Source organism: Podarcis filfolensis (genome assembly GCF_964270895.1).
Source record: "Podarcis filfolensis genome assembly, chromosome: 14".
NCBI classification, from domain to species: domain Eukaryota; kingdom Metazoa; phylum Chordata; class Lepidosauria; order Squamata; family Lacertidae; genus Podarcis; species Podarcis filfolensis.
In genome coordinates, this window is record NC_139616.1 from 47,954,000 (window position 1) to 47,979,278 (window position 25,279).

The following is a 25,279-nucleotide window of genomic DNA, read 5'->3' on the forward strand; positions in this document are numbered from 1 at the left end:
GAGTCGCTGGGAAGAAGAACCTCAACTTCTGCTATCAAGCCAGGGAGCCCAGGGCCACCGCGAGGCGGCCTCCCAGGAAGAACATTAAGACAATGGGGAGACCAGCCTAGTAACACTCTGGCCATTCCAACTTCTGGTTACCCCAGGGAGTCTGGCCTCAACCACTTGCTGAAGGAATGAGAGCCACCCATTGCCATTCAAGCAACACTACCAGCAAAGGAATGTCACATTGGCCTTAGCTGGATATAAATGCTCTCCAAGATCTCACTGTGAAGAACTCGGCGAACGAGCTGGTTTTCTCCTGCTCCAGTTACAAGAAAGGAGAGTCCAACTAAACATCAGCAAGAAGAGTTTGGATTTGATATCCCGCTTTATCACTACCCGAAGGAGTCTCAAAGCGGCTAACATTCTCCTTTCCCTTCCTCCCTCACAACAAACACTCTGTGAGGTGAGTGGGGCTGAGAGACTTCAGAGAAGTGTGACTGGCCCAAGGTCACCCAGCAGCTGCATGTGGAGGAGCGGAGATGCGAACCCGGTTCCCCAGATTACGAATCTACCGCTCTTAGCCACTACACCACACTGACATTCAACAGTGCAACAGGATCTCCCTCCCTGGAGGTTTGATTGTTATTTTTCAGAATCATTTTTATTTGATTTTACAAATGTAAATTAGATACAATACCAAATACACATCCATCAAACAGGCATAGGCAAACTCGGCCCTCCAGGTGTTTTGGGACTACAACTCCCATCATCCCTAGCTAACAGGTTTCCCTAGCCACTCTGGGCGGCTTTCAACAGAATAGCAAAAATCCAATAAAACTTCAAACATTGAAAACTTCCCTAAACAGAGCTGCCTTCAGATGTCTTCTAAAAGTCAGATAGTTGTTTATTTCCTTGACACCTGATGGGAGGGCGTTCCACAGGGCAGGCGCCACTACTGAGAAGGCTATTATTATTATTATTATTATTATTACAGTGGACGCTCGGGTTGTGAACGTGATCCGTGTGGTATGCACGTTCGCAACCCGCAGCATTCGCAACCCACGTCTGCGCACTTGCGGGTTGTGATTCGGTGCTTCTGTGCATGCGCAAAGCGCGATTTAGTACTTCTGCGCACGCGCGACTGCCGAAACCCGGAAGTAACCCGTTCCGGTACTTCCGGGTTTCGGCAGTCTGCAACCCGAAAAAAACGCAACCTGAGGTGTGACTGTATTAGGAAGGGTCTGGGTGGAATCTCAAGGGCCAGGTAGAAAGGCCTGGGGGGCCACATCTCGCCGCTGGGCCCGAGGTTCCCCAAACCCCTGAAACAAAGAAATAACAGCAGAAAGCAAAGTTGACCTTGCAAGCCTAGAGCCTGCTCACCCCAGGAGCTGTGTTCACAGTGATGGGTGCATTCCCCCCCCCCCCAAGGCCACAAGATTGCAGGGCACCCAGCTTTTTGGCAACCCCCCTCCTGCCCCCACCAGAGTATGGCCACCTCTCTGCCCCAAAAGCCTCTCCTACCAGAAGCAAGCGGATGAAGGAGAGGAGGCAGTCCCACAGCGCCTCCTGGTGTTCGCTCTGGAAGACCTGCGGCTGCAGGAGCTCCAGGATGCCCAAGACGTGGAGGAAGAAGGTGAGGTGGTTCTGCTGGCGGAACTCCTGGAAGTTGAGGTGGACCCGTCCGTGCAGCAAGGCTGCGATCATCGGCAGGTGCCTGGGGACAGAGGGAGGAGAGCGGACGCCTTAGGATGTATATGCAGCAGGCAGCAAGAACTTACTCTTTGATCCCTCTTCCTGAAGGAGTTTTGGATTTGGGCTTCCCATCCTTTAGCCTGTCTCAAGAGACAATGGAGTACAGTGGTACCTCAGGTTACATACGCTTCAGGTTACAGACTCCGCTAACCCAGGAATAATGCTTCAGGTTAAGAACTTTGCTTCAGGATAAGAACAGAAATCGTGTGGTGGTGGTGCAGTGGCAGCAGGAAGCCCCATTAGCTAAAGTGGTGCTTCAGGTTAAGAACAGTTTCAGGTTAAGAACGGACCTCCAGAACGAATTAAGTACTTAACCCGAGGTACCACTGTACCCCTTCGCAGGCGAAGTCAAACTGCTGTGTTTGCAGCACCAAAGTTGAAGTGAAGGACATAAGGCAGGAGTTGATAATGCAGGTGAGCTGCAAGCAAGCTGCCGGCCAGCTCTGTGGAGCCTCCTTTTATTGACACAATATGCAAACTCAGGCAGGTACATTTTGGGCTGTGACCTTTACACATCTTCCAGTCCCGAGATCGTGGGGTGGTACAAAGCTACTTTGGCACCTGTTTCCACCGCGTCATTTTCCCCTTGCACAATGTATGACGAAGAGAGACAAAGGTCACAGACAGGACACCGCAGACGACTGAGACCGCAAAAGGTTAGACAGAGGGCAAGATGTTCAGACAGCTGTGGCCTTATCTGTGAGGGGGAGTGTGCTCCGCACTCCAAGGTCACGCGTGCAGGCAGCTGAGGCTGCCCGCGGGTGGGGAGTGTGCTCCACACCCAGCGATCATTCCTACAAAAGTGAGCCCCTTGGGGGCAAGCCTGGGCAATGTCTAAGGGGGTCCTGGGCTGCCCAGATAATAACATCCCCCTCTTGGCCTCGCTGATGGGGTCCAAAGGAAAGCAGAGCAACACGTTTGGCACCAGCTGGGCTGCAGGAGTTGCCGGAAGGAGGCTTACAAGGTGCCCCTCAACCGCCTTAGGGACTCACTCCAGATTTGTGCAGGGTTTACTCCTTAGCACTGTCTTCCCACAAGGAAGTGGAGGTTTAGGGTCAGAGTTTTTCCTCTCCTAGATGGGCTCCCTTCCCAGGCGGACGAGCCCCATCTGCCTCTCACTTCCCTCCTCAACGCTTGCAGAAACCGCCTTCTTGACCCACTCTTGGTCTCACCTGCTCTCGTTTACAGTGGTACCTCGGGTTAAGTACTTAATTCGTTCCGGAGGTCCGTTCTTAACCTGAAACTGTTCTTAACCTGAAGCCCACTTTAGCTAATGGGGCCTCCTGCTGTTCCGTGCCGCCGGAGCACGATTTCTTTTCTTATCCTGAAGCAAAGTTCTTAACCCGAGGTACTATTTCTGGGTTAGCAGAGTTTGTAACCTGAAGCATATGTAACCTGAAGCGTATGTAACCCGAGGTACCACTGTATATGGCTGCAGCGCACTCCCTACAAGGCGGGTGCTCTGCTGCTGTGCTGCAGCCTATAAACAAAGCAAGTTTTCAGTCCTCACCGTTCAGACTAAAGGGCTGATCTAAACAGGAATCTGCCTTAGACCTCAAGTCAAACCTTTAGCATGCCTAACTCTGTGATGTCCACTGGATTGGCAGCAGCTCTCCAGGATTTCAGATGGTGATCTTAATTCCACCCCTGCCTGCAGGTGCCGAGGACTGAATTGGGGACCTTCTCGCATGCAAAGAGGTGTTCTGCCACAGAGCTACATTGCTTCCCCCTAAGGCAGCCTTTCTCAACCTGTGGGTCCCCAGATGTTGTTGAACTACAACTCCCTTAACCCCAGCTAGCAAGGCCAGAGCTCAGGGATCTGGGGACCCACAGGTTAAGAACCACTGCCCTAAGTGCTTTGCTATCCGTATTGTTGTTAGTTATGAAGGATGATTGTGGTTTGGAGTGGAGAAAGCTCACATTTTGGCACCTGGGGGGCGTATAATCAGGGCTGCACCTCTAACTCACGGACCAGCAGAGCTGATGTGTGGGGAAGAAGCCTCCCTGGGTGTCAGCGCATGCTGGCCAGAGGGACATAGTGGCTTGGAGAGCTGATGTGCGGGGAAGAAGCCTCCTTGGGTGTCAGTGCATGCCGGTTGGAGGGACATGGTGGCTTGCAGAGCTGACATGCAGGGAAGAAGCCTTCCTGGGTGTCAGCACACGCCAGCTGGAGGGACATGGTGGCTTGCAAAGCTCATGTGCGGGGAAGAAGCCTTCCTGGGTGCCAGCATATGCCCACCAGAAGGACATGGTGGCTTGCAGAGCTGATGCATGGGGAAGAAGGCTCCCTGGGTGTCAGCGCATACCAGCTGGATGGACATGGTGGATTGCAGAGCAGATGAGCGGGGAAGAAGCCTCCCTGGGTGTCAGTGCACGCCAGCCGGAAGGACAAGGTGGCTTGCAGAGCTGATGCGTGGGGAAGAAGCCTCTCTGGGTGTCAGTGCACGCCAGCCAGAGGGACATGGTGGCTTGCAGAGCTGATGCACGGGGAAGAAGCCTCCCTGGGTGTCAGTGCACGCCAGCCAGAGGGACATGGTGGCTTGCAGAGCTGACATGCAGGGAAGAAGCCTCCTTGGGTGTCAGCGTACACCAGCTGGAGGGACATGGTGGCTTGCGGAGCTGATGCACAGGGAAGAAGCCTCCCTGGGTGTCAGCGTACACCAGCTGGAGGGACATGGTGGCTTGCAGAGCTGATGCACGGGGAAGAAGCCTCCCTGGGTGTCAGCGTACACCAGCTGGAGGGACATGGTGGCTTGCAGAGCTGATGCACGGGGAAGAAGCCTCCCTGGGTGTCAGCGTACACCAGCTGGAGGGACATGGTGTCCTGCAGAGCTGACGCACACAGGAAGAAAAAAAAAGCACTGGGTATAAAGATAATGTAAAAGTTCCTGAAGCAACGCAGGCTGAGCAGAACCTGAGGAGGAGGATGGGGTGGGCCACGGCCAGCTTCCGACACGCCATGTTGGCATCCCACAGGCGGCTCCCGCTCGTCTTGGAATCGCTGGAGTCGGCAAGGAGGGTGATGAAGCGGTGGACCAGGGCGTCAAGCTGCAGGGAGAGAGAGAAGAGCGAAGCATCGGCCAGGCGCTCAAACACTTCCTGAAATGGACTGAATGCGCTAAATCTACCTTTTCCAACCTCCCAACTTGCAAAGAGACTTCCAGTCTCCCCAAGAGGAGGTGGTCAATGGCAGGTTTCCAGATCGTTTCCTTAGGGTTGATGATGGAACACAAGGGACGAAAGGTTTGAGACCGCAACCCATTTCCAAAGACTCTCTCGATTCACGTTGGACTGGGTGAAAGTTACTGGGTGCTTTTTATTTTATTTTTTTGGGGAGGGGGACAATCAGAACACAGGTCACATTTTGAAGGTCAAGCGTTTGACACTCTTTTTTGGGGGTGGTGGAGATGGTGGTCACCACCCAGCGGGTAGGCAAATAAATCACTTAGTGGAAATCACGACTAGGATTTCTCAAACGCGTTGCCAGAGGGAAGCTTTCCTGAGCTTGTGAACTGTGTAGCTGGCGGGTGCCTGTGCTGGAATGGCCGAGGAAAATGGAGGGTCCAAGCTTTTTCTGAAGACTTTTTCTCTCCCCCCCGCCCTTACTTTGCAGGTGCTGCTGTCGGTGGCCCCTTCGGTGGAAAGCAGGGTCCCGGGGACTGGCACCAGGAGCTCAGGCAGCTGAAGATAGATTTGCAGGAGAAGATCTTGGCAATGTTTTCCCATTGAGCTGAAACAGAAAAAAAGAGACAGGAGATTACTGAGCCATCAAAGAGGGGTTTCCAATTCTACCAACTGTATCTGCTTCATAGCCCCAGCTTTGCCTTCACTGGGCAATGCCAACCCAACAGCTTCACCGGAATAAGCTATTGTAAAATGCAAGCCGCTAGTCCTCAGGGATACCAGATAAATCCCTGCAAACACGTGGAGAGTAAAGAAATGGAAACAAACAGTGCATGTTTCTTCCAGAGGGACTTTTTGAGGTTGCCAAGGATTTATGAGCATTTTTCTCCAATCTTGAGCCCCCTAAGGTCCTGGGGGAGGGGTATAACAATTAAAGCACAACATAAAACAACTTAAGAAATAAGGAGGGTCCTTAAAAATATGTACTTCAAAAGAGGTGCGTCTTCAGCATTTGCCAAAAGCTGTCCCATACAATTAGATCTTATGCAGGGGGTTCAGTTCCAAGGGTTCCATGTAGACACAGAAATGTGTATGCTCGAGCATCCCTAGCTTCCCAGAGCCGGGAAACCCAGCGTGAAAATAGCTTTTGAGCTCTCTGCATTGCTTAGTGGGCAAGACCTGTTCAGCACACTGGTCTGGGATACGCTTGTGAGATCTCGAACGGCTGTCCTTTGAGATCTTGCAGGACCATCACCAGCCTTCCAGAGCCAGCGTGGCAAGAGGGACTCACCTGGCAAGCAATGTAATTATTATTATTATTATTATTATTATTATTATTATTATTATTATTAGTATTTGTACCCCGCCCATCTGGCTGGGTTTCCCCAGCCACTCTGGGCGGCTTCCAACAAAGACTAAAAATACATTAAAATGTCACACATTAAAAACTTCCCTAAACAGGGCTGCCTTCAGATGGCTTCTAAATGCCAGGTAGCTGTTTATCTCTTTGACATCTGATGGGAGGGCGTTCCACAGGGCGGGCGCCACTGCCGAGAAGGCCCTCTGCCTGGTTCTCTGTAGCTTTGCTTCTCGCAGTGAGGGAACCACCAGAAGGCCCTCGGCGCAGGACCTCAGCGTCCGGGCAGAATGATGAGAGACGCTCCTTCAGGTAAACTGGGCCAAGGCTATTTAGGGCTTTAAAGGTCAGCACCAACACTTTGAATTGTGCTCGGAAACGTACTGGGAGCCAATGTAGAGAGCTCAAAAGCTCTTTTTGTGCTAGGAAAACCTCTCGTGTGTTTAATTTGTGCAATTTCAGCCGCTTTAAATGTGTGCAAGACACACCCCTTCGTGGATCACTGCCTTGTCGTGGCAAAGGGCTTGAATAACTCCCAGAAGCTGTGAGCTATGCCGTGCAGGGCCACCCAAGATGGACAGGTCATAGCCGAGAGTATAGACTAAATGTGATCCACCTGGAGAAGGAATTGGCAATCTACTCCAGTATTTTGCCAAGAAAACTCCATGGACATAAAAAAGGAGAAGCTTTGAGGAGAAAGTGAGAGTTTCCAAGCCATGCTCTGGATCATGGGGTCGTGGAGAGTCGAACACGACTGAGACGACTAAACAACAAACAACAACAAAGATGCACCCATCTTGCATGGCGAAGTGTGCCTTTTCCCAAAGCCGAGCGAGGCCTCACCTGCTCCCCCACTGCTGGATGCAGCCTGTCAAGTATTCGGCGACTTTCTTGATGCTTTCGACATCTCCGTGGCAGCAGCTGAGCAGGAGCGGCAGGCGGGACTGGGTGACGGAGCTGGAGGCCTCTCCAGAGCGCTGGCTCCTGGTTTCCGATTCAGCCAGGATCAGCTCCACCAGGCTGATCAGCTCAGGGGCCTCGAGACGCAGAACAAACTCCTCCCGCCGTTTCTGCGATGCAATTTGGAGACGGATGTGAACAAAGGCAATCCAGGACTTTGAATTCCCAACACAAATAGGTATCTCAGCAGAGCAACAGCCATCTGTTTGGGATTGCTCCTGATTTGGGTTTCCTGCAACTAGCGGGCTGGGGAGGTGGTCTAAAGTAAAAAGGTAAAGGACCCCTGGACGGTTAAGTCCAGTCAAAGGCGGCTATGGGGTTGCGGCGCTCATCTCGCTTTCAGGTCAAGAGAGCCGGTGTTTGTCCACAGTCAGTTTTCCGGGTCATGTGGCCAGCAGGACTAAACCGCTTCTGGCGCAACAGGACATCGTGACAGAAGCCAGGGTGCATGGAAATGCCGTTTACCTTCCCGCCGGAGCGGTACCTATTTATCTACTTGCACTGACGTGCTTTCGAACTGCTAGGTTGGCAGAAGCTGGGACAGAGCAATGGGAGCTCACCCTGTTGTTGGGAGTCGAACTGCTGACCTTCTGATTGGCAAGTCCAAGAGGCTCAGTGGTTTAGACCACAGCACCACCCCCATCCCTGTGAAAGTGGTCTACAATGGGGGTAGCCAACCTGGTGCCCTCCAGCAGTTGTCATAGACTCCAGCAGCATCAACCCAACCATTAGACAGGCTGGTTGGGAGTTGCAGTCCAACATCTAAGATCTGTAAGAGCTGTTTGACAGTGGAACAACAGTGGAATCATATATAATTGGAAAGTCGGAAAGCAGTCCAAGCGTCCTCAAGTCCAGGGGTCAGCAAACTTTTTCAGCAGGGGGCCGGTCCACTGTCCATCAGTCCTTGTGGGGGGCTGGACCATATTTTTTGGGGGGGGGAGGATGAACAAATTCCTATGCCCCACAAATTGTTACGAAAAAGGAGCAATGCTGCTGAGTTCTCCAGATGGCTGGAAAGCCAAACAGGATGTTGATGTTTTGGGGACAGTCTATTCTGTGCACTGAGCACCGGATGTTAGCTCAGAGTGTCACATGACCCTGTACTGGAAGTACATGGGTGGAGTTACTCTCTCTCTGCTGTTGGTGTTAAGAGAGTGCAGACACGTTTTCTCTGTACTGCTGGAAAGACAGAAATAAAGGCATGTAAATACATTTCTGTCTGTCTCTCTCCCCTCCCTGGGAATGAGGGAGGAGGGATGGTGTGTTCTTCTCACGTTGGGAAGAATCGCCGATAGAGATCTCGCCTTGTCTTGCCGGGAGTCGCTGACGGGGGAGGTCAACAAGGAATCCAAGCCGGGCACCTGGAGAGTGGCCATTTCCTCTGACTAAGGCTTGAATTAGTCTCTCTATATACACAAATAACCCAGAGATGCATTTTATATAAAAGGACACATTCTACTCATGTAAAAACACGCTGATTCCCGGACTGTCCGCGGGCCGGATTTAGGTGGTAATTGGGCCTGATCCAGCCCCCGGGCCTTAGTTTGCCTACCCATGCTCTAGTCCAACCCCTTCAATGCAGGAATCTCAACTAAAGCATCCATGGCAGACAGCCATCCAACCTCTGCTTAGAAACTTCCAAGGAAGGAGAGTCCACAACCTTCTGAGAGTCCATTCCACTGTCAAACAGCTCCTACTCTCCTGGTGTTAAGTTGCAATCTTTTTTGTTGGAACTGGAAGCCAATGGTTTGAGTCCAACCCTCCAGAGCAGGAGGGGAACTAAGCCACCTTCAGGAGCTCATCTGTGGGCTCACATTTGCGGTCAGGCAAGGACCCTGGGTTTTAGTTGCAGGGCTCTTTGGATCCATTTGTGCAGGATCACTGAGAATGGCCTTTTGGCCTGGCAAGGCTTCCTTCCTTCTTATGCCCCAACCGCCCAACAACAAGTTGACTTGAAAAGTGCACCCCCTTCACGCCAGGGACGGGGAACGTGGCATCCTCCGGATCTCGTTGAGCTTCAGCTCTGATTATCCCTGATCACCAACCATGCTGCCCGGGGCAGACTGGAGCTGGAATCCAACCATGTCTGGAGGAAGGCCACGGGAAGGCACCTTCTCCTTGCCGAGCTGCGCAGTAGAGAAAGCAGCTCATTACCTGAGGTATCCTCTGATCCCGTCCTTGCCAAATGCGAGGGATGTGAATGCAGGCCCAGAGGAAATCCAAGGACGCCGTTGGGTCAAATCTAAGTGAAGACATAAACACAGGTGTGCAAAATCAAAAGGAGGGGGAAAAGGCACACAACCAACTTGGGAAAAACCAGGGAGCAGAACCTGGAATCCACTTCCATCACTCTGCTGTGTCTGTCTCCATCTGACAACCATCAACTGCTCTCCCCAAAACCTGATACACAGTCTTACACACACACACACACACACACACACACACACACACACACACACACACACTGGCAGATTAAACCTGGGTTGGGGGGGAAGTTTCTTCCATCTGAAATCTGTTTCCTCCCAACTGCATGCCCCTCCTCTCTCCCCAGGGCATAAGGAATCACGGCTGCAAGGCGGCTGCAGGGACCACCAGCCCATTTCAATGCCCAGGTGGGAAAGAGGTTGTGTGCATGGCATGAAACAAGACCTGCAGGTCACTGGAAAGTGGGTGCCAGGAGCAGCTCACACAGCTTCGGTGAAGTTAACTCTTTGTTCAAAGAAACAAGACAACTCCAGGAGGTTCTAGACCTAGTGAGCACCTCAACTCTTCCTGGTAGAACTTGCTACTAAGAGGCAGCTGCAAGGACTGAAGGTTCCTGCCTTCCCACCGTTGACCAAGCCTCCTCTTCCCCAGGGTCCTTCCCAAGCAATATGAGACTCCTTCATCTTGTCTGCCTTTGCTCTAACCTCTTCATACCTCTGCAGGTTCTGGGAGACCAAGGGAAGCCTCTGCCTCTGATTCTGGACTGCTCTCTGACACAGCCTCTTTCTGCTCACTAAGCCCTGTCGTCTCTTCAGCCTCCGAGACCTTGTCCTCCCAGTCTGCTCCCTCTTTCTCGGTGTCCCACCACTCCCCTGGCTCTGAGCCTTCTTCCCCTGAGGGCTCCCCAGTTGGTGCCTTCCGCCATTCCTCTGCATCTAGCCAGTCCATGATGGCTGGGAATGAGCCCTTTCCCAGCTAAAGCAGGGCAAGAATCTAGCTAAAGCAAAAATCTCCTACACTGCACTGACTCCTGCTTTTGTGAGGGGGGGGGGATATTCACCTCCTTGCTGTGTCACCATCACAGCAGCAGAGTCCCCTGCAAGCATCACTGGCATTGCACCTGAGGCCATGCGAGTCAGTGGTTCTTTGCACACCTGACAAACACTATTATCTATACAGTGGTACCTCTGGTTGCAAACGGGATCCATTCCGGAGACCCATTCGCAACATGAAAAGAGCGCAACCTGAAGCACCGTATCTGCGCAGGTGTGTGGTGCGTTTTGGCACTTGTGCGCATGCGCAAAGCGTGATTTAGCACTTCTGTGGATGCGCAAGCGGCGAAACTTGGAAGTAACCCTTTCCGGTACTTCCGGATCACCACAGGACGTAACCTGAAAGAACGTAACCTGAAGCAAACGTAACATGAGGTATGACTGTACAGTGGTACCTCGGGTTACATACGCTTCAGGTTACAGACTCTGCTAACCCAGAAATAGTGCTTCAGGTTAAGAACTTTGCTTCAGGATGAGAACAGAAATTGTGCTCCGGCAGTGCAGCGGCAGCAGGAGGCCCCATTAGCTAAAGTGGTGCTTCAGGTTAAGAACAGTTTCAGGTTAAGAACAGACCTCCGGAACGAATTAAGTACTTAACCCGAGGTACCACTGTATTGTCGCTTTACGCTTCGATGCTGTATGTCGCCATGACGTTTTATGATGCAGCGATACAGATACACTTTTTATGAATTAGCGAAGCCACCCAAAGAGGCTCTGGGTTGACCCACCTGTGCTCTCGGCTTTTGCCAAGCAGGATCTTGATGCAGCGGTGCAGCGTGGTCCAGCTGGACTGGTGAGTCAGGAGAGCCAAAAGGTATGGGCGGAAAGAGGGTGGCTCTGATTCGGAAGAGCCATTATCCTGAAAGGAAAAGGGGAAAGGTAACTATGGAGGGATATGGGATTGAAGCCGGGATCTTCCACTTGCAAGTCAGCTGCTTGGCTACTGAGCTACAAGGGAGTACTTGGGGCAAAGAGACGAAGACGAGGCAAAGCCACAGAGGGCGATGAAGGGAAAGGAAAGCTTGCGCAGCTGTCAGGCTTCGGGGAATCGGATCCCTCCCCCGGTGGCAGTAAAGAAGCAGATCAAACGAAAGGAGCATTCTTACCAGTTAGTTTCTTTAATAATCACAGCGAGAGACAAAGGAATGAATGTCTCTCTAGAAATGGCGTTGCTCCCAGTAAAGGTTTACCCCCTCTGTCCCCATTAAGTCAGGGAATCTGAGCTTTGTGCTTTCTGTTCTATCACTCTCAGAGCCCGCCTAGTCTTAGGCAAAGGTCAGGAATGCTTTCCAAGGGCACTGAATCTGCCGTCTCTCTCTCTCTCTCCTGGTGTTTCCTCTTCTAGCTGGTCCTCACCCAGTATTTCCCAACTTTTCCCCTCTGGACTATGCCCCTCTGCAAACCGCTTTTCTAAATCTATACTGCCCTCCTGCCCTTGGGAAGGTTCAGAAGAAGGGGGTGGCGGCCCCCACCATTCCTCCTCAGTCCAGCCCCTGACCGCAGCTCCGGACATGGGAAGAAAGCCCCCACTAGGATCTCTTCAGCAATTTCAGCTCTTGGGAGCTGGAGATGCCACCTGATGTCACAGGTACACTAGGCTTGATGGCTCCTCACCTTATTCCAGGAGAAGAGCAGCCTTTGCTGGAGATCTGGGCAGTTGCTGATCACTTCAGGGTCCAGGATCTCCAGCCAGTCGATGAACAGGCCAGAGGAAGGCCCTAGCTGGCAGGTTTCGGCACTGGCGGGCGAAAATGAGGAAAGTGATATTGAAAAATACCGACAGGAAAGGCAGCCGGCAGCTGGTTGAGCCTGTCAAGGTCTTAAGGAGGGCAGATGGTACCTGCCCAGCCAGCAGCTCACCTGCAGCTCTCGGTTTCTTTCTTCACGGGGGTCTCTTCTTTGTCCTGGAGCAGCAGCGAGCTCACCACGGAAATGGGCCCCGTGGCAGGGAAGCAGGATGGCATCTCCATGGTAACCGAGAAGAGGGAAGCCAGCAGTTCCTCCAGGTATGGCGAGTGTGTTTCTGTCAGGCCTCGAAGGACTGGCAAAATGGAGGGAAAGGACAGAAGCCAGTTAAGAAACTGAGCGGAAGCCAAGAAAAATAAACAATTTATTTATGTATGCTACAACAGCGGCAAGAGTCTTGATAGCACAAGGATGGAAGAATGAGGAAATCCCAATGAAAGAACAGTGGCAAGAAAAATTGATGAGTTATGCAGAACTGGCTAAATTGACATACAAACTGCGGGACAAGGACAACTGTGACTTTAAGGAAGAAGGGGAACTTTTAACAAATTATCTAAAAAGTCAACAAAATGAACTGGACTCCTTGGCAGGTTTTGAATAAACATACACAAATTTATTGGTTGATAACATAGTAAGATAGACAATGCAAGGATATGTATAATTTTATAACATGCAGAGAATAATATGTGCAGAGAAATCAGAGAGAGGAGCTGGTGGGTGGGGGAGGGAGGGAGGGATGGAACGGGGGAGCAGGAAAAAGGGGGGAAATAATGTATGTGATTATATGATTTGATAATTTGTTATGTTGAAATTGCTTAATAAAAATATATTTTTTTTAAAGAAACTGAGCGGAATTGCGGGCACAGAAAAAGGTGGTCGTTTCTCTCAGGACTTGGATTAAAACCTTTGCACTAAATGCCCTTCAGAGCAGAGGCTGTGAACCTGAGGACCTCTCCAGACTCTGCCGGACTACAGCTCCCATCATCCCTTGCTGACTGGGGGCTGATGGGAGTCGGAGCCCAGCAGCATCTAGAGCAGCGGTTCTCAACCTGTGGGTCCCCAGATGTTGCTGGGCTACAACTCCCATCATCCCTGAGCTCTGGCCTTGCTAGCTAGGGGTGATGGGAGTTGTAGTTCAACAACATCTGGGGACCCACAGGTTGAGAAATGCTGATCTAGAGCGTGACCTGTCCCTGAAGCTGTGCCATGGATGGAGGCAACCGAAAACAGAAAAACAAGGAATAGGAACTGCAGGAGGTGCACAGGAGAATCTTAGCTAGAACTAGCTAGGGAAGGCAGGAAACGGACTGAGCGAGGAAAGGAAGTAGCTGCACACTCCTTGACTCTCAGCACTTCATGCATTGGGTGCCAAGCAATGGCAGCCTTTGGGCTCTCCGATTTCAGCGGCGCTCTGTGTGACACTAAAATCCCCGCTGCCTCTCGCGCTCTGTTCTACAGCATTGCTCTGGCGTTCCCGCAGCTGGTTCTGAATGTGATGTATTTTAACTATCATTTTCAACCATTTTTTTTAAAAAAAGTATTTTCAGTACAATTGCACTTCACACTTAACTTGTGTGATTTCTATCTTGCAAGGCTGGCTGGTTGAAATCGTACAAATTAAATGCATGCAAGGTTTTCCCGGTGGAAAAAAGAGCTTTTAAGCGCTTGAATTTGCTTTCTGGGCAAGGTCCTCCAGGGTCACCTGCTCTGCAAGCCTGGAGACAGTCGTGCGAGATCTTGCGAGAGATCTCATAGAAACTCAAGACAGCCCTGTGAGGTCTCATGAGAACATCCCAGAGCTGAAAGGATGCCCATGCAGTGGCGGTTCCAAGAGGGCAGCTCAAGTATGCACAGTTTCGCCCTGGAACAATAATTCATATGTGGCAGGCGAGAATTCTACCACTGAACCACCAGGAAGGATTCAAAACCGGCGGGACCAGAAATTCACGGAAGACTGGAGTAAATTTACGGACTATTTGAAAAGTAATTGTGAAGAACAGACGACACTTGTAGGGTTGCCAGAAGTTTTGTGAGGAGTATGATTAGAAGTATTGTAAAAATGGACAAGGGGGAGGATGATTTGTTAAGAGATGTAAAGGCTAAAGTTAAGAAATGCATAAGAAGTGGTTAAAACGGTGGATCATCAGAAGTGCTGATGGAAGTCTAAAAAGATTGTATAAGTGATAAGTTTTGTGGTACATTTTATAATGTATATGTTAAAATTAATAAAAAATATTATAAAAAAGATAATTCACATGTGGTGGGGCTGCAAGGAAATAAAGAAGTTTTGGGGAATAATACATGAGGAACTTAAGAAAATGCTAAAAAAAAAACCTTGATAAAAAATCCCGAAGCTCATCTGTTAGGGTTGGTGGGCAAAGACATACCACATATGAAAAAAACAATCTTTTTATTTGCAACAACAGCTGCCAGGGTAGTGATTGCTACTAAATGGAAATCTCAGGACACACCAACAAAGGAAGAGTGGATTTGTAAATTAAGTGAGTATATAGAATTGGCAAAATTAACCTCAATTACAGTGGTGCCTCGCAAGACGAAATTAATTCGTTCCGCGAGTCTTTCCGTCTTGCGAGTTTTTCGTCTTGCGAAGCACGGTCAAGTCGCAACAGCACCTCTTCAAGCGGTTTTAAGAAAAAGGAAACAAACTCGCAAGACGTTTCGTCTTGCGAAGCAAGCCCATAGGGAAATTCGTTTTGCGAAGCAACTCAAAAAACGAAAAACTCTTTCGTCTTGCGAGTTTTTCGTCTTCCAAGGCATTCGTCTTGCGAGGTACCACTGTATAAGATATCAATCAAATCAAAAGTTAAGAATGGAGTGGAAGTATTTCAAAGATTATATGTCAAAATATTGTTCTAAAAATTACATGTTAATAGGCTTAGAATAAAAAATGTACGCAATAACAAAACCAATAAAGAAAGAAGGAAAAGGTAGAAAGAAATATAAGGAAGTCGAATTGCTGTGGAGGGAAGTAGGGTGGTGGGTTTTATAATTAAGTGTATAATTATGCAGCTGTTGTAATTTAAATACTATATTTTATGTGAGGGAATCATTGGGAATTTTGGTTATTATGTATATATGTTAAGTTTCAATAAAGATCTTTGAAAAATTAAAAAAAAGTATGCACAGTTTCGCATATAGGCCAAACCCTCAAATCTGAACCTTTGCATAAGATACTAATCGTATTACAATAGTGCATTTTGTACTGCCGTTTCTAAATGTTGAAAGCTGCCTTGAATCCCAACCGAGAAGAGAGGCAGGACATAATTGCACCAAACGACGCATACCGCGTTTTTCGCTCTATAAGACGCACCAGACCATAAGACGCACCTAGTTTTTGGAGAAGGAAAACAAGAAAAAAAATATTCTGAATCCCAGAAGCCAGAACAGCAAGAGGGATCACTGCGCGGCAAAAGCAGCGATCCCTCTTGCTGTTCTGGCGTCTGTAATAGCTGCGCAGCCTGCATTCGCTCCATAAGACGCACACACACATTTCCCCTTACTTTTTAGGAGGGAAAAAGTGAGTCTTACAGAGCAAAAAATATGGTAATTGCTGGAGGAAAGAGTAAGCCCTCGTCTGGCCCCGAACTCCCATTTCCCAGCTGCCCGTGGAGTCCCTGCTTCATCCATGATCAGAGGAAGGGTTGAGGAGACGGGTCTTACCTTTGCTGACCAGCTCAGGCTCCACGTTATACTTCTCCCCAGACTTCAAGGTGGTGATGATGGCGCAGACGGTCGGGCCGATGACGTCAGTGTCCCGGCGGAAAGCCAGAGCCTCGGCGAGGTGCAGGAATCCACCGCGGACTGCCAGGGAGAAGAGATGAAATAAAGGATGGCTCAGGAGCCAGGCCCAGTGGTTGCGCAGGCCCTTTGACTACAGACAGGCCCGAGTTCGATTCCTACCACCTTCTGTTACAAGGTCACAGCTGATGGGAAAGGCCTCTGCCTGATAAACGTGGAGAGCTGGCGCAAGTTGGAGGAACCAGTTCTGAGTTATGTGTGGGGCCTCCTATGCCCATGAAATACAAGGTGTGGTTAGTGCAGGATGCTGCAGCACGATTGCTAGCAGCAGTGAGACCAGGTTGGATATAAATCAATGATTTAAAAAAATAAATAAAATTTTTAAAATCAGATTTTTAAAATTTAAACTGGATTTTTAAAAAATTTAAATCAGGTTTTTTTAAAAAAATTAAATTGGATTTTTAAAATAAAATACTTTTGGAGGAAAAATATTTCTAAAGATAGTTTGCTATTTAAGTTACATTATAGTCCAGAGGCTATAAGGATTTGTTTCAAGTTTTCATGTGTGCTAAAACTCAGTCTAAGGTTTTTGTTTTAGAAAATTGTTTAACCACATCAGTTAACAAACATGGATACATATGCTATAATGTTATTGTTTTAGTTAAATAAATTGTTTAAATTGTTAGTGAGGAAATGATCATTTTTCTCCTTCCAATAAAGTACCGCGGCAAAGTTGTCCAAATATAAACAGTAAACCTATTAAACCTCACCACAATTTCATAATTATCTGTCAATGTATTTCTAATAGTATAACCAAATCAGTAATTTTTGATATAACTGTAAAAACTACTCTGAAATTTTATTATTCCAAACAGGAAACCTTCATCTGGGTGTAAATATTAGGATTATACCAGCAAGAATGAGTCTTTCTGTAAAAAAAGAGAGATTTAAATCAAGTTTAAATCAAATCTTACTGGCTAGCGATTTAAATCATGATTTAAATTGATTTGATTTAAATCAAATCCACCCTGCTGTGGAGTATGATAATGTATTTTCCTTGCCAGGATGAAGCTTGTAGTCTGTTTGTATAGATGCCCTTTCTGCCTCAAATCAAATCCACCCTGAGTGAGACCCTGTCAGTTTTACAGGCTGGCATAAGCCCGAAGGAAGGTCTCTGCCCCATGCAGCCTGCAGTGGCAAGTCCTCCCCCAGGCGTCCTAAACCGCCCCTCTTACCGTCATTGATCCGGTGTCTGGAGGAATACTGGACAGCGAAGGATTTGAGCTGGGTCCGCAGAGGCCCTTCCTCCACAGCTGGGTTCTCCAGCCACTGCAACATCTGCATGAGGACTTTGAAAAACAGCGAGGAGAAGGTCGTGTCCTGGGGAACGGAACGCTGGAGAAGGGAACAGGTGGGGTTACAGGCAGAACACAAAGCGAAGGGACAAGGCAAGAGAACGGCAGACCAGAGGAGCTTACTGCTCCTCCTGCTAAGTCGCCAGGGTGGTCTTGAAGCCAGGGCTACCAGAAGGCTAACTGCAGCCTTCACCTTTGGCACCACAAATGCTTGGTAGGGTGGCATGCGGGAAATTAACAGATTAATTAATATGAAATAACAACCACCTGGTTTTTTGTACGTGCCAGACTCCAGCTACCCACACAGATCATAGATTAATAGAATCATAGCTAGGGCTGAGCGATATATTGATATATCATCTGAAACCCATAATGTGATATCGGTTTCGTAATTTTTGACCAGGCAATATATCGCGAACCATGACGTATGTTAGGGCGAGCGATGTTTGGCTTTCAACGTTGATATACCACCGGCTGAACGCTGTGATATACGAATATATCATGATGTCTGAAATAAGGATGGAACTATGTAGAGGTGAACGGGGTCATGTCCTGACAATGGCTACTACGTAGGAGTCTAAAACGGAGACTTTTTAAACTTACCTTTAACACATTATTGCAACTGTTATTTTATAGTGGAGCAACAGGGGCAGAAGGAATAATGAAAGAAGCAACGACTGGCTTCACGATTTTTAACAGCACACAAACGCACATCGTGATTCGCGATATATCGCCGTGTTGAATATTATGAAACTGTTTCCATGATGAAACCGATTTTTGACAGTGCATTGAGACATTGCCCCAGCCCTAATGTGTGTGTGTACTATGTAAAAATCACGATGCAGGAAAAACCGTGAAGCCAGCCAATGCCGCTAGATAGCTCCATCCTTATTTCCGACATCATGTTATTTCAGTATATTGTGATATTTAGCTGGCGATATATCATGATGCTGAAAGCCAGATATTATTGCCCAGCCCTAATCGCAGAATTCAGACCACGAGGGTCATCTGGCCCAACCCCTTGCAAGGCAGGAATCTTTTGCCCAACGTGGGACTCAAACACACAACCCTGATATTAACAGCCTCCTGCTCTGCCAACTGAGCTACCCTCAATAAACACACGAGACATAACCGTGTTCTTAGAAAAATAAGGCATGCTATTCATTGTATCAAATTTCAAGAGAAGTAACTCATAAAGTTCAGCAAACGAACAAAGAAGATCACAGTGGATCAGATCATTCTCTAATCAGTTCATGCATAAGGTCCATCTGTGTAATGGTGTCTATTCCACCTGTCTCTACATAAAGTCCAAGCAATCCACATGAAAGGTTATTACGCTTCCACAAAATCCTTTCACAGATTCTAGACAAGGATTTCCGGAATATTGGCCTTGTTTCGCCGTCCTGGGCTTCATCAGTAGCTAAAGCACCAAGTAATGCAAATAAATACAATTATCATGATCTCACACATTTTACAGCAAAAATAATATCAAGCAATAAATAACTGTACATACCATATGTATTTTGCGGAAGTGTAGTACCCTTTCATGTGGATTGTTTGGACTTTATGAACAGACAGGTGGAATAGACACCATTACACGGATGGACCTTATGCATGAACTGACTAGAAAATGATCTGATCCACTGGGTCTTCTGCTTTGTTTGTCTGTTGAACTTTATGAGTTACTTCTGTTGAAATTTGATACAATGAATAGCATACCTTATTTATCTAAGAACACAGCCTTGTGTGTTTATTGAGGATGCTTTACGTGACCATAGGTTTGTTTGTTGCTGTTTTGTAACTGAGCTACCCTGGCAGCCTCGGATGACAACCTGGGCCCCTCCACGGACAGACGTCCTCACCTGACACTGGAACAGCAGGCGCATGAGCGGACAAGACGCAACGTGGTTCCGGTGCATCGCCATCACCAGTGCCCCACCGTGGGGAGAGTTCAGCAGGGCCGCCACCGCCTGCAGGAGTTTCACCGCGGTCCCCGGCGTGGCGTCGTTCCCCTGGCGGAGCCGGGCCAGCTCCTGCCCCAGCGCCTGCTGCAGAGCCAAGGAAAGGGGGCGCGGGTTCGAGTTCTGCCAGCGGGGATCTGGAGTCAACGGAAAGAGCTGCCCGAGGCACAAAAAAGGAGGCGTCAGATAAGCGAGGGAGCTGCATTTGCTTCCAGACTAGGGAAAACATGGGTTTTCAGGTTTCTACATTTTAAAAGCAACACAGAGCATCAAAGGAGCAGATGTTTGCTTCCTTTTCTCCCAGTCACAATGCCTGGGTCTCTGCAGATCTTGGTGCAGTGGGAAAGGTCAAAGAGGGGGAGAAAAGGAAGCATAGAGTTTCGGGGCAAGGGACCCACTGGGAAGGGGCTGGTAGTGAGAAGGAAAGGGGGGGCAAAAGGTTTTTTCAAACCCAAAACCACATCTGCCCATGGCATTTGCTACCCCAAAGTCTGCCCTCCATAAAGGTAAAGGTAAAGATAAAGGTAAAGGGACCTCTGACCATTAAGTCCAGTTGTGACCGACTCTGGGGTTGTAGCGCTCATCTCACTTTACTGGCCGAGGGAGCCGGCGTACAGCTTCCACGTCATGTGGCCAGCATGACTAAGCCGCTTCTGGCGAACCAGAGCAGCGCACGGAAATGACGTTTACCTTCCCACCTATTTATCCACTTGCACTTTGACGTGCTTTCAAACTGCTAGGTGGGCAGGAGCAGGGACCGAGCAATGGGAGCTCACCCCGTTGCGGGGATTCGAACTGCCAACCTTCTGATCAGCAAGTCCTAGGCTCTGTGGTTTGACCCACAGCGCCACCCACATCCCTCTGCCCTCCATACCCATTTGCAATTAAGCAGGCAATGACAAGACACAGGGCCTTCTCAGTGGCGGCCTCGCATCTGTAGAACTCCCCTCTATGGAAGCCTGCCACCATCTTTGTTCTCCGTTTTGTGCCAGATAAAAATGTTCCAATTTTTTTAAAAAAATCTGCCTGGGCCATTATGAAGTTCTGGCCCCCACCCCATTTTTTTAATGTCAGATTTTCAGCAGTTGCCATTTGTTACTGCGGTCTTAGGGAATCTATCACCTGTTGTCTTTCACTGCCTTAGGGCATTTGTCGGTCTGAGAGGCAAGGCTGAAGAACAGCTAATAAAGGTTTCAATGAAGGAACAAAAATGGAGTGATGGGGAATAATGGGATGTGTGTGTGTTTGTGTGTCTGTGTGTGTGAGAGAGAGACAGAGAGAGAGAGAGAGAGAGAGAGAGAGAGAGAGAGAACCAGCATGTTGACAGGAATATGTTTGCTCAGAAACTGGGTTTAGATATTTGTGGCCTCTTTCAAAGTATGTGGCCTTAGACCTGTCTCTTATATGCACACGTGCATTTTAAGGTTTTAACATTTTGTACTGTTTTGTAAGTCATTGTGGGACACTTTTTGTGCAAGAAAAGGGACTAATAACTGCAATAAATAAGCAAAACAATAATTCTGTGGTGGAGACTGCCTGCAGTTTTGCCAGAGAGAGATAGACAGTGTGGAAGAACAGGCAAAGCAGCCTAAGAAACAAAGTCGGGTTGTGGATGTTATAATTCCTCCTCCATGATTGAAATCACGGGATTGTCGTCTATCACATGACAGTATATGTCTATCACATGACAGTATATGTTTTGACTCCACAGAGTGAGAAGTGACAGAGACAGGATATTTGTGTTCCTGTGTTCGGTGAAGTGGGACTATTGTCCTTTGTTTTTTCTCTTTGCTGTCTGATGCTAGAGAGAGAGGGAGTGATGTTGCAGTGCTCCGTGTGTGTTTATATGTAAATAAAGTAGATTAGCCAAAATGCTGAGTTGCTGAGGTCTGTTACACAAGCTGCAAAGACTCTGCGGATCCCTAAGTGTGCCGATGTCTGTAGGCATTGGTCGCTGTGATGTTTGGGCAGAAGAAAGCTCCCGAACGAAAGACCAGGAGGGAGAGAACATGCCAGTTGGGCATGTGTCCTTGCCAGGGTCCTACTTGAGTGTAGGACAAGCTCCTGACCGGGGGGGGGGGTAAGGATCAGGGTCCCTACCTGAAGGAGGATGCCTGCGAAGTCATCGTCTGGACCAAGAACTCGGATCTGGGCCAAAGCGCGGATCCTGCCCTGCCCTTGTGGAGTCTCAAGGCTGCTTTTGGGTCGTGGAGAATCATCGCTGTCTGAAGAGAAAATAATGGGGAAATCTTGAGAGTGGGGCTTTTTCAAGAACCTGTCACGTGCAGACGAGGGAGGCACTGAGGAGGAATGGTGGGAGCCTCCCCCTCCCCCTGATCAGGATCCTGAATCTTCCCAGGAGCAGTGGGACAGTATAGATTTGGAACAATGGTTTGCAGAGGGACATAGTTCAGAAAACAGTTGGGAAGAACCAGGGGGTGAACAGTTAGGCGAAGGAGAACTGGGAGAGAGTTAACAGACTCAGTGTTGCTGGAAAGCCTACATCTGATCAGCCCAAGGTCAAGGACGGCAGATAAGATGGCAGCACAGAAAGCACACTGGTTGCGAGATCAGGTTGCAATAATAGCAACAATAATAAATTTTTATTTATACCCTGCCCTTCCCGGTTGTAGTTGCCTTCTGTAATCATAGACCACACCCTCTTGGAGTGTTTTGTTACCGATTCAGTTAAGTTCTATATTTCTTTATTGGCAATTGCAAAAACCGGCTGTTTTAAAACAATTTTTTGTTTCATTTCTGTAAGCCACCTGCTGCTACTAAAATTCAATTTTTAGAAATGTGGGGAGAGAGAGGAAATAAACTGCTGGAATTTCGCCACACAGAGAAGACATTTTTGCCGTCCCCCTCCGTCGCTGCCAAACCACATTTGGTCTCTTTTTTTGTGCTGCTTCTTGAGTGTAACGGCTTTATCACTGTGGCTTTAAAGTTGTACTTTGGGATTTCTGTTTATTCTGTTTTGAGCACCTTATGCAAACAGCTTTGAGGTTACTTTGTGACAGAAAGTGGCATGTAAGAGCATGCAGAATGAACAAATGAATGAATGAATGAATACCTCGGCGAGATGGGATAGAAGCGGTGAGCAGCGAGTGGAATGTCTGTCCGCCAGTAGCTCCTCTCTCATGCTGGACCTCCACCAGGTGAGCCATGTAATCTGAAAGAGAACAAATCGGCAAAAAGAAAAAAAACAGGGACAGTGGATAGTGTTGTCATACAGTTCAATCACTAGGGGGCACTAGAGTTAATTGTATAAGGCTGGAGTTAGGGAATTTCTTGTGCGGACAGGATCAGCTGCTGGGAATCGTAAGTGGAGAGATGGCTGCTGAGCTCAGGTTCTGCTTGTGAGCGTTCCCATATACATCTGGCTGGCCGCGTTCAGCACCCTTAACAAACTACAGCTCCCAGAATTCCTTGGGGGAAACCATGACAGTTCAAAGTGCGATCATAGCACTTTAAATGTATGGTGTGGGTGTGGTCTGAATGGAACAGAAAGTGTCCCATGGAAAGCTAAAACAGAGGGGAAATGTCCTTCCCTGCTTAATGTTGCAAGAAAGAGCTGGTGGATGTGATGCTTTTTAGATGCCACTGAGACTCCAACTCCCATCAGCTCTTGCTAACAAACCAGGGGATGATGGTAGTTGAAGCCGAAAACATCTGAAAGGCAGAAGGTTGGGAAGATTATGATACGCACAAACAAACCTGCCCGTATAATACGACCCATGCCCAGAAGGTTGATGCTGAATAATAAGAACAATAATAAAATCAATATACAGTCATACCTTGGGTTACAGATGCTTTGGGTTGTGCGATTTTGAGTTGCGCACTGCGCCAAACCCGGAAGTACCAGAACTGGATACTTCTGGGTTTTGGCGCTTGCGCATGCGCAGACGCTGCAAATCGCGACCTGCGCGTGTGCACATGCGGTGCTGCAAGTTGCGAACGTGCTTCCTGCATGGATCACATTCGCAACCCGAGCGTCCACTGTACAAAAATTCAATATAGGAGTCTTTTTCTTTCTTATACACATATTCGTTTTTTCCTCCCCTCCCTTTTTCTCCTTTTTCCTGTATCACTTAGTTTTTTTATCACTGATTCCACCCCCCAATATAAAAAGTAAAAAGATGGAGCTTGAGGGGATCCTCTCCCTGGCCACGGCCGCAGCCCTGAGTTCCCTTACTTTTGTCCATGATATTCTGCTCCAGAGTCTGAGGGTCGTGGGAGACGGCCTGGTCCAGGTACTGCAGAAGCTTGCTCATGCTGGAGACGGGGATGCCAAAGGACTGGACAAACAGCAGCAGCTGCTGAGGCTCCAGGTCTTGCAGAGCTGGGACAAAACACCCCCCAAGTCAGAACCGGCTCACTCCAAGTTCCTTGCGAACCCACAAAAATCACATTACACCGAGCCTTATGTGCATGGCCAATTGTGTCACAGATAACTCAACAGGCGTCTCTCTCTCTCCCTCTCTCAAATGAAGTGACCACAAATATTACAAAACTCTTGTCATCAAATAGCTTTTTTAAACACATAATTCCTTCTTGACTTCCCACCCTTCCTTTCCTGATGTTTTTTGGTTACTCCTTTTTAATAGCTGTTTTAGAACACATACACTTTTATTATCTAAGCCCCGATAACGTTAAGTCTTTCAGTAATTCGTTCCTTATACAGTGGTACCTCGGTTTTCGAACGCCTCCATAGTTGAACGTTTCGGAACTTGAATGCCGAAAACCCGGAAGTAAATGCCTCCGTTTTGAGTTTTCCATATTCAGGCTTCCGCTTTCAGTTTTGGAACGCTTTGGAACTCAATCAGACTTCCAGAACGGATTGCATTTGAAAACTGAGGTACCACTGTATTTCAAGCCCTTCCTGTGACTTCATGTATGGAGGATAGTTTAACAGATAAGCCACCAATGACGTCTCTTCCCATATCCCCAGGCTGGCCGGCCTACCTACCTGCATCCACCAACCGAGGCACCTCTGAACGGATCATGCGCAGCTTCAGCCAGTCTGGGAGGAGAAGCGCCTCTTCCGATGTGTCCACCAGGAAAGCGGTGGGGAGGGGCTTCTTCTCGGGGAACCAGATGTCCAGCAGGGTGCAAAAGTCCCCGCCCCCGGCTTTAAATAAATGTTCGGAGAGTCATCTTGCTTGCCTCGCACATATTTGCTACACCCCAAACCAGCCTTCGTCAACCTGGTGCCCTCCTGGTGCTCTGGACCACAACTCCCCTTTGGGGTTGTTGAGGGCTTTTGGGAGGTAACAGCACAAAAGACTTTTTTGGGGGGGGAGCAGCAAGCTGGCAAATTATCTTTTACTGCAACTTAAAAAACAGCATAGAGAGGGTCACAGAAGCCGCCCCACAAAAGCCCACTCCCTATTAACACCAGAGATATGTCTGCAGCAAAATCCTACTCAACTTCACCCACACATCCCCTCCACACACAAAAAATATATCTTGCCCTCTATATCCATTATGCAAATCAAGCCAATGGGCAGAATTGACTCAGCTTCTGCTGGTTGTATTGAACAGGGAAGAAGCCACACGGGGCGCTCAGATCCCATGCTTGTGAAACACGGACCACTTATAAACGCCATCTCCAACTCCTTGAAAGATTCCATCAATGGTGTCTCCGAAAAAGTTTACACATCACTGGGGAAGACAGGAGAACTAAGGCCAGTGTACTGGAAGAAGCAAAGATCTCCAGTGTCAAAGCGATGATTCTTCAACATCAGCTTCGTTGGACTGGTCATGTTGTGTGGATGCCTGATGATCGTCTTCCAAAGCAACTACTCTATTCTGAACTTAAAAATGGAAAGCGTAATGCTGGTGGTCAACAAGAGGGTTAAAGATTGTCTCAAGGCAAATCTTAAAAATGTAGTATAAACACCGACAACTGGGAAACACTGGCCTGTGAGCGCTCCAGTTGGAGAACATCTTTTACCAAAGGTGTCGTGGGCTTTGAAGACACTCGAACTCAGGACACAAGGGAGAAATGTTGCTAAGAGGAAG

The 25,279-nt window shown here is 48.4% G+C and overlaps 1 protein-coding gene across 1 annotated transcript in view; it reads right to left on the minus strand.

The window, feature by feature from the left end:
* INTS1 (integrator complex subunit 1) overlaps positions 1-25,279 on the minus strand; it is a 72,973-nt gene that overhangs the window by 11,505 nt on the left and 36,189 nt on the right. Inside the window, 15 exon segments of the mRNA XM_083585552.1 lie at positions 1,507-1,699; positions 4,652-4,785; positions 5,344-5,467; positions 7,061-7,287; positions 9,332-9,419; positions 11,163-11,293; positions 12,049-12,172; positions 12,295-12,475; positions 15,862-16,002; positions 17,175-17,334; positions 19,157-19,411; positions 21,356-21,480; positions 22,329-22,427; positions 23,451-23,597; positions 24,225-24,386. Of these exon segments, the coding sequence (XP_083441678.1) occupies positions 1,507-1,699; positions 4,652-4,785; positions 5,344-5,467; positions 7,061-7,287; positions 9,332-9,419; positions 11,163-11,293; positions 12,049-12,172; positions 12,295-12,475; positions 15,862-16,002; positions 17,175-17,334; positions 19,157-19,411; positions 21,356-21,480; positions 22,329-22,427; positions 23,451-23,597; positions 24,225-24,386 (2,291 nt within the window).